The sequence below is a fragment of the Rhopalosiphum maidis genome, chromosome 2 (assembly GCF_003676215.2).
Source record: "Rhopalosiphum maidis isolate BTI-1 chromosome 2, ASM367621v3, whole genome shotgun sequence".
NCBI classification, from domain to species: domain Eukaryota; kingdom Metazoa; phylum Arthropoda; class Insecta; order Hemiptera; family Aphididae; genus Rhopalosiphum; species Rhopalosiphum maidis.
In genome coordinates, this window is record NC_040878.1 from 35,988,199 (window position 1) to 36,001,712 (window position 13,514).

The following is a 13,514-nucleotide window of genomic DNA, read 5'->3' on the forward strand; positions in this document are numbered from 1 at the left end:
CAAATGTTTTAGCGTACATGGCTCCAGAGGTTTTTATGAAATCCAATTCAGAAGGACACGGTAGAGCTGCAGACATTTGGTCAGTAGGATGTGTGATAATTGAAATGGCTTCAGGCAAAGTAAGCATTGAAAGTGTTATAATCAGGGCTCAGGACTTACAGCACTCAAATAAGCATTTAAAAAACTTAATTTGAGCAAAAATATTTGATTAAAATAAAAAACTTTATTTTTACATGATAAAGTAGGTATTAGATCTAATTTGTAACTGTGCTAAAAATAATATAATTAATTATTACAAAACATATTGAAACAAAATAACCAGGAAAAGTTTCTAATTCAAAAATCAAAAAAAAAAAAAATTATATTATAAGAAAATTAAACTTCACTTTCGAAACATTTTTCTTATTGTTTATAGATTTTCCAAGGGATTTTCTGAAAAAACTATAAAAAGAGAAAAACTAGTCAATAAAGCAAAAATAATCAGAAAAACTGAAATAAGCATCTTTTTAAAAAATTGTTGATAAAAGCAAAAAAAAAGCACTTTAAAATTTCATAATTGAACAGCACGTAACATGACATACACTTCCATAGCACTCTACTACATTTTAAGTCAATTCATAAAAATAAGCAAATGCTTTAAATACCGAGCCCTGGTTATAATATTTGTAAATACTATAGAACTAAAAAATATTGTTACAATTATTGTATTGACAGAGACCATGGCACGAGTATGATTCCAATTACCAAATCATGTTTAAAGTGGGTATGGGCGTGACTCCAACTATACCAGATACACTGTGTGATGAGGGCCAACAGTTTGTTGACAGTTGTCTACAACACGATCCGTATTCAAGAGCAACTATTTCGGAACTACAAGAACATAACTTCATTAAAGTATTGATTTTTTTAGTTTTGATAAATATTAAATTTGTATATTGATTATTCATTTGAAATTTTCCGATGTTTTAGGTTATGCCTGAAGAGTGCGTTTCCTGTCGAATATCTTCAACTGCAATGCTGGAAGAATACATTAAATTGGGTTTTAAACGATAGCATCCTATACTTTTTATGTTATTTTAATCCTATACTGTATACTTAAAACTTTATATTTGTGCAGCATTTTAATTATTTACTCATATTCACTTTGGGATATTTTGTTATCTAATATAAATTTTTTTGGCTAGTTTCACTAAAATTAGACCATCACATGTTGATTTCATAAAAATGTTTTAATATTTTTTGTTAGGTCAACATATACTAATGATAGATAAAACTGTAAATATAATTTTTTAATCTCTAATGTATCATATATAATAATGATAATTATATATATTACCTAGTAATTAAATTTTATCATACTAGAAATTAAAAAAATATGTATTCAAATCATTGGGTGACATCATTATTGGACTAAAAATTATAGTTAATTTTTTTTGGTTATTTTAATGACAAAAAAATAATAATAAATAAATAAGTGTTATAATTTAATTATTTAAGAAACAAAATAAATTGTATTACCATGTTTGTAAGTAATTTGTGAATGCTTATTATAGTTGGGTATTATGTAGATAGTTTTATATATTATACTAAATGCAACTTTTATTTTAAAATATGTACCTTACATTCTATTTCTATGTATTAGTTTTAATTATCGATCACATCACAACTAGTGCAGTATCTTATTATGCGAAATTGTTAGCATTCTTAATGTTTCATTGAATATGAAATACCTCATATTTATATTGTTCTATATTTATCATTATTTTTTGTTTTGTTTTACATTATGTATGAAATAGTTATTAAATAATTTATATTCTTATACATGCCGTCCTTAAAAAATATACATAATTATGTTAAAAAATGGTTAATCATATAAATATTATTCATGTTAATGTTACTTTATTATAATTTATAATTATAAAATAAATCATAATGCTATTATCAAGTTCTAAGGGGTCTCGCTATGATTATTATTTAAGGGACATCATTTAGACATTTTATAATCTCGTTATAGCCATTCCGGGATTTATGTGTTAATTGTAAATGATTATTAGTGTGAGTGAAATTCCATGCAGATAACAACTGGAGCCGCCGACGGATGCCACTCGTACATAAATGTACACGTCAATAACTGGATAAAATAATTTCACTTTATGAACAAAATTTTAAATTTTACTACAACTTATTCATCGATTTTACAAAATTAAAGTTAGTTTACGTTGTATGATTATAATTCTGAAAAAAATCTTTAAATTCACCAGAAAAATATCTGTAGATTGTACGAAACACTCCGTTTTTTCTGTAGTTCAAATTTTTTTCAGAATTAAAATCGGACATCTAAAAACTAACATTAATTTTGTCATAACCTAAGGAATTTTGAGCTAAAATTGACGAAAGTACCTAGGCCCGGTTTTTACAGGTTAGAGGTTAGACTGTTTCTTAGATTCGGTATATTATAATTGTTTTCTATATGCTACAAGCATATCTTATAATTTTGTCTAATGATATTAGCAACAAGTAAATTGGTGTAAGCTAATGGCAGTTTTGATTAAATTTTGTTTTAGCTTAGTGACCTACATCACACTCAAGAATTTGAATAATCCATTTCATTTATGGTCATTTAAGGATTAAAACATAATATTGCATACTGATTTTAAAGAATAAAGCAATTTTTTAATCTAATACTTAGCATCTTAAAATCTATTGGTCAAAATGAAATATATTTAGTTTGATATTTTAAAGAAAACGTTAGGAGTATTTCGATACATAAAAATCTAAAATTCTTAAGAAGTCAGAAAAACTGTAAGTGAGTGGAGAGGTACAGGGAATTCCTCAAAATGTTGGTATAATACTGCTTACACATCCTGTAAATTACTACTTCAAATTCAATGTCTATTGAAATTCTAATCACGGTTAACCGTTAGGTTATGTTCCCATTTGAAAATGTATAACAATAAAAATATGTTTTCTTCATAAAAATAATCAGTGTTTGATAAGAGGAATCACTTATTCAAATATATTAAAAAATGAATAAATATAAAATTGCATTTAACTAAAAAAGGGAGTCAAAACGAGATGCGGGTGATACGTTTTAAATAGCAATTTTTTGATAACAGGTATTTAAAATTTTTTCATGGTTTCAGTTCAGACTGCAGAAAAACTAGTTCAATACTTTTAGTTCTTGAAATAACCATTAATAAAGTTTGATGCCTAAAGGTAATAAATTTTATTATATTTTATAGATACAATAAATTAATGGTTGATATAAATAACTTATTAGTCATAGGTAGATAATTTTTCACTAGTCATTAGTTAATTTTGTATATTTATACTTGGTCGTGTAATTAATATTTATATTCTAGTTTCTTTGAATTTCCTGTTTCGTATTCAAATTTCAAAACCAAGTAATATCTTTTTTGAGATACGGGTTGTTTTGTGCTAAGAATTGGACATTTTTTGTAGCATATTATGGGTGAGATTTTTTCAGTTACTTGGGGTTTTGACTTGACTCCCTGGACTAATATACAAAACTATGGATTAATGCTTTTTGTGTACAAACCTATAAAATCAATGTGTCATTGAAAAGGTCATGTAATTAATTTTATTATTAAATAGAACTATTCATCCAGGCATTTACATATCAACAGAATTTGATACTCTAGACCAAGACTATAGATAATAGGTTTTCATTAACATATTAAAGTAATTTTTGTTTAGAACGCAGTTTTAAAGGAAAGGTTTGTAAATGAAATTAAACTATTTTTTTTTCAATGATTTTTTTTATTAATAGATGAAAATAACTATCGTTTTCCACCAACACGAGGAGCAGCCTTTTGTTGTACAGATTTGGTTTGCACTTTCTTGGGTTGTTTCTACAGAAATAAAAAAAAAAGTTGAATAAAAATTATAAAATCATTTATAATAAATGTTACCTTCGTTTTTGATGGAGGTGGTGGAGGAGGCTTCTTAGCTGCTCTAGCAGCCTTCTTTTGGTCTTTAGCCGCCCTAAAAAGTTTGAATTTTAAATACATATCCATATTTATGATAACAGATTTTCCTTAGCATAAATTACATTACTATATGATTAATTAATTTATTTATTCAGCTACCTTAGTAATAATATTTTTAAACAATACATATCTTAGTACTTAGTCATTACTATCACGAAGGCAAAATTTATTTAAAATTTCGGTATTGAGAGCAACTAAATGCAAAAATAACCTATTTATTTATGTTTATCTCGACAGGTACTTTCATTATATCATTTAAAAAGGATATATGAGTGTTTAAAAGATACATTATTTAATTTACCCTTGCCAGTACGTTCAAACTTATGTAAAATCAAAACACGATAAACAAGGGAAAAGACAATTAAGCCATAGGAATATACAAAAATCATTTATATTTAGAATTATTATGATACATATTATATACCCATTTATGAGTGGTGTCAAAGTCAGTTTCAAATAATATTGTATTAAATGTGATGAGGAACTACTGATACAATCATCAGTAAATTTGCTATACTAAAATATTTAATTTAATTCAAGAATGACACGATACACTTAATACAATTGAATATTTTTATGTCTATCTCGACAGGTACTTTCATTATATCATTTTTAATTGATATATGAGTGTTTAAAAGATATATTATTTTACCCTTGCCAGTACGTTCAAACTTATGTTAAATCAAAACACGATAAACAAGGGAAAAGAAAAGAAAGTTAATAGGTAAATATAATAAATAATTATCTTTTAAAAATATTATAGTAAATTGACTATCATATTAAAACCTGAATGTTTATCTCGACAGGTACTTTCATTATATCATTATTAATGGATATATGAGTGTTTAAAAGATATATTATTTAATATACCCTTGCCAGTACGTTCAAACTTATGTAAAATCCAAACACGATAAACAAGGGTTTAAAATAAATTTAAAAAAAAAAGTTGAAAATTATTAAGGTCTAATTTTGTAATTTAAAATAATAATATATTATACAATATATTTAAATAGCATATACAATTTTTTTTACATTCCATTTCGCAAGTGAAATTAACATTGTTTATAATCTAATAAGATTAATGCAAGAGATTACATTTAAAAAGAACTATTTTAAATTAAGTATAAATAATATTAAAAACAAAAATATAGTAGATTTAATATACATTTTATATAAATGATTTCGTGTTAAAATTTAAGATTTCTATTCAATTAAAAATAATAATAATGAAATATTTAAACATATACTAAAAAATATTAACCCTTCATAAATGGTTTCTCATCATGTTAAAATTCAAGATAGCAAATACTCGAATTAAAAAAATAATCATAAGGATCTAAACATTTAAACATACCTAAAACATATACAAAATATTAACTCTTCATAAATGGTTTCTCATCATGTTAAAATTCAAGATAGCAAATACTCGAATTAAAAAATAATCATAAGGATCTAAACATTTAAACATACCTAAAACATATACAAAATATTAACTCTTCATAAATGGTTTCTCATCATGTTAAAATTCAAGATAGCAAATACTCGAATTAAAAAAATAATCATAAGGATCTAAATATTTAAACATACCTAAAACATATACAAAATATTAACCCTTCATAAATGGTTTCTCATCATGTTAAAATTCAAGATAGCAAATACTCGAATTAAAAAAATAATCATAAGGATCTAAATATTTAAACATACCTAAAACATATACAAAATATTAACCCTTCATAAATGGTTTCTCATCATGTTAAAATTCAAGATAGCAAATACTCGAATTAAAAAAATAATCATAAGGATCTTAATATATTCTATCATAACAATAGTACTTCTCTTTTTGAAGAAAACAAAAATACCTTTTTTACTTTAACATTAAGTATCTCTATTGTTTCTCAGTACATTTATTTTAGTTAATATTATAAAATTTAAATCATAGAAAATACTTATAGTATAAATATCATTGGATTTAATATTTTGGGACTTCTTATATTGATAAGTCTTATTAGTTTGGATATTTCTAATTCAGTAATACTAATTTTGATTTTGATATTGCAACAAAATGAACAGTATTTATAATATATTTAATGCTATAAAATTGTAGTTTAAGTGTTTTAATCCAAGTACATACAGTAGAATAATATATAATATTATTCAAAAATGTTTTTCTCAGTATTAAATTTATTATCAGAATAATCAATAGTAGCAAATACTTATATAAACATCATAGAAAATCATGTTTAAACATTAGCATAATTTTATTTCAAATTTACTAAAAAAATATATCTATGTACTCTACACAAGTGAAATCTTTCATAAATGGTTTCTCATCATGTATTAAATTCAAGATAGCAAATACTCGAATTAAAAAATAATAATCATAAAGATATCACTATTTGTACACAATGAAAAAATTAATATTAATTCTTAAATTGTAGCGTAACTTTAAAAAATATTTCTTCAAATAGTTATTAGATTACATTATGTATAATTTATTCCTCATATATTTTTATGTATCTTCATTTAGAGATTCAAGATAGCAAATACTCGAGTTAAAAATATAATCATAGGAAATAAATAAGTTAAGCTTGAAAAATCAACATTATTTGTTTATTTAAATTCAATAATTTCCTCAGTAATGATTTCTAATCATTACGATTGTTCAATAGTAGCAAATACATATTTAAAGTAATCACAGGATAAATATTCAAAGTAAACTTAAATGATTTAAAATAACTTCCTCATTAGTAATTTTTAATCATTACCATTGTTCAATAGTAGCAAATACAAATTAAAAATAATCACTGGACGTAAAATACATACAATCATATACTTATATTAAAGTCTTTGAACTAAAACTTGAACTATTCCTTAAAATTTTATTGTACATCTCGACAGGTACTTTCATTACATCATTTAAAATCGATATATGAGTGTTTAAAAGATGTTGTTTAATATACCCTTGCCAGTACGTTCAGATATAATATAAGATCCAAACACGATAAACAAGGGATAATTTTTACGATATAAATTCATTTTCAACTGAATAAGAATTTTTAAAAATAACGGTGAAGTTAGAAATATTATCTCACTTGATGGCAATATCTCGTTGAGCTTTCCTCATCTCAGGTTTCATATTCCTCTTGGCCAAAATATCAGTGAGGGATGCACCAACGATAGCACGTTGGAATTTTTGTGTCCTTCTGGTCTTCTTTTTGGTCGTTTCTTCTTCTTGACCCTTGCGGTGCTTGCGTCTAAATAATAGCAAGCAATAAGATACACATACAAAAAAAGGATAACATTCAACAATTGTTTACCTGTACAATATTGTCCATGTCACTTTACGGGGGTTCCTCTTCATTAAGTGAGCACGCTCGCATTTTGAATTGAGGAAAGTGAATGTCTATATTGGTTGTAAAAGATTTATTAAAGTTTAAGAATTGTTTAAGTGAAATACGGCACTCTTTGGAAGAGTGAGATTTTGGCAAGCGTAATCGAAGACTATGAGCACAAAAATTTACCTTTCCGTCGGCTTTGATCATGGTTTTGCCATGTCCTGGGTAGATTTTGTACCCACTGTAGGCGCAAAGTCCGATCCTAAGTAATAAATAAATACATAAACATTACATTAACCATCAGTTTTGGATAGTTTGGCGGTATATTCAAAAGCGATATTTCGACGTCCATGATCGTCGGATGAGTGAAAACTAAGGAAATTATGTGGCGCCGAGTAACACCAAAAGCATTTGTCTACGTAAAAACTTTTCAAATCGTTACGCAAGCTAGATTAATGTGGATAAAACTTACTTCATTTTGACGAATTTACGAGAACTCCAACTATGGGTTATAAGAAAATGATTATCAACTCAGCATACAAGTGTTGTAGCTTAGAAATCGGCATTGCAAACAGCATTACGATCGACATGAAGTTGGTTACGCGATGCAGTGTAGCCAACGATGATAATTTTTGGTGTACGACCTAAATTTATTTGTTCGGCAAGGAACTACTTCAGATAAGATGAAATTTAGTAAATGTTCAATTATTAATTTCTTTAGACTATAGTGAACGAATTTCGGAACATTAAAGTTAAAATTCTAACGAAGTAAAAGGGAAAACACTCTTGGGATATATGTATACATAAATAAATTATACCTCGATCCTTATCTACCAAATAACTAATGTTTTTTTTTTAATTTGATAACATAAATAGTTGATGAGCTTTGATGTCATTTCGAAGGCAAATTATATTAATTACAGTAATGTATTGGCAATTTAGTACCATGTAACTTAAATAATTATTAACTTTCAATTTTAATTCGTAATATTTATTATTTAGGTAATAGCACGATTAAAGACTATAGTAAAAGTCATGAATAATATTATATTATTATATGTAGGAAACTTGAAAAAATTATACGTTTTATTTATCTGATGATAAAGTGATAACAGTATAACACCCACAGGCACAGGTTTGTGTATTTAATGTGTAAGTACTAAGTGATGGCCGTGTCTCGTCATCGTCGTGGTAGTATAAAATATGAAGATATAAATAGGCTTGCAGTGTCTACAATAAAAAATATATACTGAAGTTGATACTTAATATTCAAGTTTTAATACTTTTGAAATGGTTTTGCCAAAACACTTATATAATTGTACAATTTTGTTAACAGAGTTCCTAAAAAAGTAAAAATTTTTATATAAGTGTAAAATATTAAATAATACATTTTTAACCATCTTGGATACATTTTACATAATATCTAGTTCAACTTCAGAAATAAAATATTAGAACATTGAATAAGTAGTTTGAATAATTAATTGTTGGAGAAATTAATATAATAATAAAATCTAATCCAGCAATAAATATTAAAAACAATTTGTATACTCTAATATTCAATAACACTAAATATTCCAAAAAATATGTGCTTTGCTCAAAATATTTTTCCTTTAAATTCTATAAACTTTAAAGATTATCCCTGTACAATTGCACTAGAAAAAAAAATTAAATATTATGCAAATCGTAAAATTATGATTTCTATATAATTTTAAGTTATCAAATTTGCATTAACATTTTTAGTATTGTAGTAAATACATTTTTATTATAATACATTTTCTAGATTTTGTAAGTTATATGACTATTATATGCCTTTTTCAGATTAATAGGTGTAGTTTCAAAACAAATATTTAGTTATTAAAGAAAGATAATGGCATTAATATTTTGTAACTGCTATAAGTTTATAACATCATTTTATTTAAAAATGCTATTGTATCAAAACAAATTTATTTTTTCAATTATATTTTATTCTTAAATTTTTTTTAAATAAACAATATATATTATTGATTAGTTACTATTGTTTAGTATTTTATATTTTCATAATACTATTAATATTATTATGCTTTATTTACTTATCTAATCTCTCATCCAAGGATCAAATCATCCATTGATATGTTACCAGTGGTATAAATTGGGTCCAATTTCTGGTGGTGCAGAGGCATATGCTCATCCTATAATTTCTAATACACCAATAATCCAACGTTCTAAGTAAAATCCTTCCCTATAAACTATATATTTCTTTAAATAATAAGTAAATTTTGAATTATTTTAGCAGTAAAACCTTTATTATTATAATATTAATAAAAAAAAAAAATAGTCAAAAATGTTCTTTTATTTATTTTAAGTTGTTATTATGTCCTCTTGGCCCTGAATCAAATTCATCAATTACTTGGTCCAAATTAATATTATCCTTGTTTCGATCTGCAAAGTAGCTAAACTACTAAGCCTTTCTTGCCCCATAGTCGTTCTAAAGTAAGTTTTTAATCACTTTAGACAAGAAAAAGATCTTTTGCAACCTGCTATATTAGTAGGTATTGATAGGAATATTTTTAATGTCTGTAATTAATCGAAAACCTTTTTGAATGTCATTTTGTTTTATGTATTCTATTTTTGATTCTAATTTGTCAGGTACTAAACTATTGCTATATTTTTGATTTTACTGTTTTAGAATATAGATAGAATAATAATTTAATTGATAATGCCTATAACATGCACAAAATTCACGATTGTGTATCTGGTTATATATTATTATATATTTCAACGATTTTCTGGTGGTGCAGAAACATACCTTTGCACCACCACTTTTAGATGCGTTTGTAGCATTCAGTTTACGCCACTGTATGTTACTATAAACAGGGTTAAATTTGAATGTAAATGAAACAAATTATTCGTATTTTTTAAAATTTCAGGTATCACTAAATAATAATAAATATTAAATAAAATACCTTATTGTAAAGTAAGTTTTAATCCGACCAATAGAAATAATGAAACAATATGGAAATGAGTTAGATATAACAATATAGAATATATACAGGTCAACTAGGATTACTGCAAGTATCACTTCCTGAATCGTCATTTTCATCATCACTGTTTTCTAAATCATTTTTGTTATCACCTCCATTTTCAGAAGTTGTTTTCTGATCATCTTTAGCCCATTCGATCCTCGGAACTGCACACTTGGGACATAATTCCAAGGAGCTTGAGCACTGATGGCACATCGTATGGTATGCTTCTTTGACAGTCTTATTATGACATTTGTTGCAGTTCTTGGGTGCTTTTAGCATCTTATATTTTTTGTACTTAATTTTCCATTCTAATATGTCCTTACACCGAGGGCAAACGCTATGAATTTGTATTGAATTCAAACGTTTGGTACGTATGTTTGTATCATGGAGATTATTTTTAAACGCAAATCGATTTTGATGTTTTTGCGGTCGAATACGTGCTGCATTTCCTTTTTGACTACTCATGGCGTCAACTAATAAAAAAAAAAAAAATTAAAAGCCGGTAAGTACAGTATGGATTAGATACGTTGCAAACAAAAACTAGACTATACCTTAAATTTAGTTTTAACTGGCCCAATTAATAATAATTTTCAGTTATTTCTGTGCGAATCAGTTCAATTTTCAGATACTGTAGAAAGCACGCCGCAAATATTAGATAAAGACATGATAACTGATAAAGAAACTATAGATAAGCGACTCGTTCAATACAAAAAAAACAAAATATTAAGCGCTTGCGGTGTCGTTCTTTTTAACTATTACCAAGAAGGACGGCTATTGTTTCTAGTTACATTGCCACATCTTCAGGAAACAAAACTTCATTTGGGTCCTTATAATTCATCAATAATGATTTTATTTTCATTATTTAAATTTTAAATTATTAAGCACTAACTTTTATAGATTCTGAGAGGAGCGATGAATGTATTGATTTTACAATGATCTGTGTTTTTATTTCTGAATGGTCCACAAGTAGTTAATAAAAAATTATTCACTATAAGTTAAAATTCTTGAAAAATTAATTCCCATAAAAGTTATTCTTATGTCTATAAAAAAATATTAAAATTACTCAGGCACATTTTTGTTTTATATGTATTTGAAGTTAGAATCTTTTTAAATTCTTCAAAATTACAAACTATTAATTATCTTGTTAAAAATCATAAAAACTTTTCTTTTTGAATCTTAGTTTTGAAAATTTAATACAAGATTCTTCATAAATTGTTCATAAATCAAAATGACACCATAATATGTAAAAAGAATTATTTTTTATAGACATTTGGACGAAATTACCTATTTAAACGATAAATAATTATATTATATATAGTTATGTTATAATTTAAAAATAATATTTGGGAGACCTAAACATTTTTACGTATATTATGTTATTATGATTTATGTTTTACGCAATGATATTATTGATTTATTTTAGAATATAGAATATTACCTATTTACTTATATATATATATTATGAATCTATTTTTACTGTTTTACGGTAGATATTTACAGACAGAGATATTATAAAATTTTAAATAATATTTAATAATAAAATAAAAATAATTAAAAAGTTGATATACCTGGGTATAAACCCAGTTTAAATATATTTGTAAATTATTTATATACTATTAAAATTTATAATAATTAAATCCTAAAAATATAATAAATACAATATTTTCGGAATAACTAAATTATAAACTTGATTTAGTACTAAATTAGGTACTAAAAGGAAAATAAATAACTTTAATACCTATACCTATAGGCTATAGTTATATTAATATCAAAAAAGCACCAAGCACTGTATCCGTTTAGAATCATTTTTCGTATGTTATGATTAGGGCTAGGATATCTATGCAGTAAAAAATTGTACAATATGCGTTTTATTTATAAAAATATGCAAAAACATTTTTTTTTAAATATTAGTGAATATTATTACATGCTATTATTAAATTATGTTTAATTATAAATTAATAGATTTAAGTATATTTTTAAAATTTTCAAAAGTGAACGACCGGTGATTAAATCGAAGATTTATAATGGCTGAAACTTCTTTCCACAACACACAATGTTATTGAAGCATAATATCAAGCATATATTTAAATGACGTGATTTGTCCCGGATTTAAAGTAATATTAATATCTTTTTCTTTCGTTTTATATTCACCGTGTATAATGTTACACATTTTTAGAAATGTTTTGAATCCCTTATTCTTATTTAGTATTAAGTCCATTTTAGTTTAGATAGGTAGTATATTCACGATAATTCGACAAATAAACCAATAATTGTAGACGTTCAAAAAATAAATACAAAAAAAAATTGTACTATTTAATCAAGAATAAGCCAAATTGTGGACATATCAGACAACTAATCAATTAAGACTTAAGGAAAAAACATGCAAATACATAGAAATCCTAATTATGATACATGAATATCATTGAATTCAATTTTAACACACTTATACCTACCAACTTGATACAAAATGTATAACAAAGCTGTACCCATCATTAACCAACATTTTTGGATTCTGAACGGAGTGAAGAATTTATTAATTTTACAATGATGTATGTTTTTTTTAAATTTTTTTTTGTGTGTCTGTCATCACGTTTTAGAGTAGTAATAATGCTTCGATTTTTGACTTCAGCCCCTCATTGAAAGAAAAATCTAAAATTATCTAGTTGGTACTTTGGTGGGTCAAAAGTAAAAAATTTTCAGTAGTTCACAAAAGTGTCTGGAAAAACCCTAAAAAATTAACGGACAATCAGGAATTTTTATGTATAGTTTTCGACAAAATCGATTTTTTTATTTTGCTTCAGTTCAAAAACGGATCATTGTAAATACTTTCAACAAATGTTTATATTAGCGTTATCTATTTACGATTACATTTTCAAAATATTTTGAATTTTTTTAAGCTATTTGCAGACAATTAAAAATTTGATTTTTCTAAATTTTTTTTCTTGAAATGCCAATAAAAAAAATCTTTAAAATTTAATACAAGGTTTATTATAGGCTGTACTTAGTGTAGTAAAAAAAATCAAAAATCGTTAGTCATGATTTTCGTTCATAAGCATCTAAAGTTCAAATGTTTATGAAATATGTCAAAATTGCAAAAATTAGCAAGGAATTTTGCTTGGTTGAAAATTCATAAAATTTTTGTGATTTTTACCTATGGTTAAAAGTCC

General features: G+C 25.2%; 3 protein-coding genes across 7 annotated transcripts in view; 1 reads left to right on the forward strand and 2 right to left on the reverse strand.

Annotated features, from left to right (window-relative positions):
* Positions 1-1,765, forward strand: part of LOC113551977 (mitogen-activated protein kinase kinase kinase 4) — a 25,090-nt gene extending 23,325 nt beyond the window's left edge. For 2 of the 5 annotated variants that reach the window (XM_026954600.1, XM_026954598.1), the window contains 3 exons: positions 13-119; positions 715-894; positions 970-1,764. In XM_026954600.1, the coding sequence (XP_026810401.1) occupies positions 13-119; positions 715-894; positions 970-1,053 (371 nt within the window). In that variant the 3' untranslated portion in view covers positions 1,054-1,764. Of the gene's footprint in view, positions 1-12; positions 120-714; positions 895-969 lie in introns of all 5 variants that reach the window. The other 3 variants (XM_026954602.1, XM_026954601.1, XM_026954599.1) reach the window with 2 other exon arrangements.
* A 1,994-nt stretch (positions 1,766-3,759) lies between these two features.
* LOC113550886 (60S ribosomal protein L24) lies at positions 3,760-7,964 on the reverse strand. Its single transcript, XM_026952829.1, has 6 exons — positions 7,818-7,964; positions 7,532-7,607; positions 7,328-7,413; positions 7,103-7,264; positions 3,933-4,005; positions 3,760-3,872 (listed from the first exon to the last, which is right to left on the reverse strand). The coding sequence occupies exons 1-6, from the start codon at positions 7,820-7,822 to the stop codon at positions 3,801-3,803; spliced, it is 474 nt and encodes a 157-aa protein (XP_026808630.1). The 5' UTR covers positions 7,823-7,964; the 3' UTR covers positions 3,760-3,800.
* A 2,320-nt stretch (positions 7,965-10,284) lies between these two features.
* On the reverse strand, positions 10,285-11,012 carry LOC113553982 (uncharacterized protein C9orf85 homolog). The gene is made up of 2 exons (XM_026957598.1): positions 10,899-11,012; positions 10,285-10,820 (listed from the first exon to the last, which is right to left on the reverse strand). Exon 2 carries the CDS (start codon positions 10,810-10,812, stop codon positions 10,378-10,380), a length of 435 nt encoding a protein of 144 aa, XP_026813399.1. The 5' UTR covers positions 10,813-10,820; positions 10,899-11,012; the 3' UTR covers positions 10,285-10,377.
* Between the last annotated feature and the right edge of the window lie 2,502 nt (positions 11,013-13,514).

Bases quoted from the DNA above. Each gene is read 5' to 3' on its own strand.
- LOC113550886 (XM_026952829.1), bottom strand. The intron at 4,006-7,102 runs GTGAGATAATAT...CAAACTTTTTAG, and splicing joins CAACGAGATATTGCCATCAA to GGCGGCTAAAGACCAAAAGA. The intron at 3,873-3,932 runs GTAACATTTATT...TTATTTCTGTAG, and splicing joins CACCTCCATCAAAAACGAAG to AAACAACCCAAGAAAGTGCA.
- LOC113553982 (XM_026957598.1), bottom strand. From the start codon at position 10,812: ATGAGTAGTCAAAAAGGAAATGCAGCACGTATTCGACCGCAAAAACAT.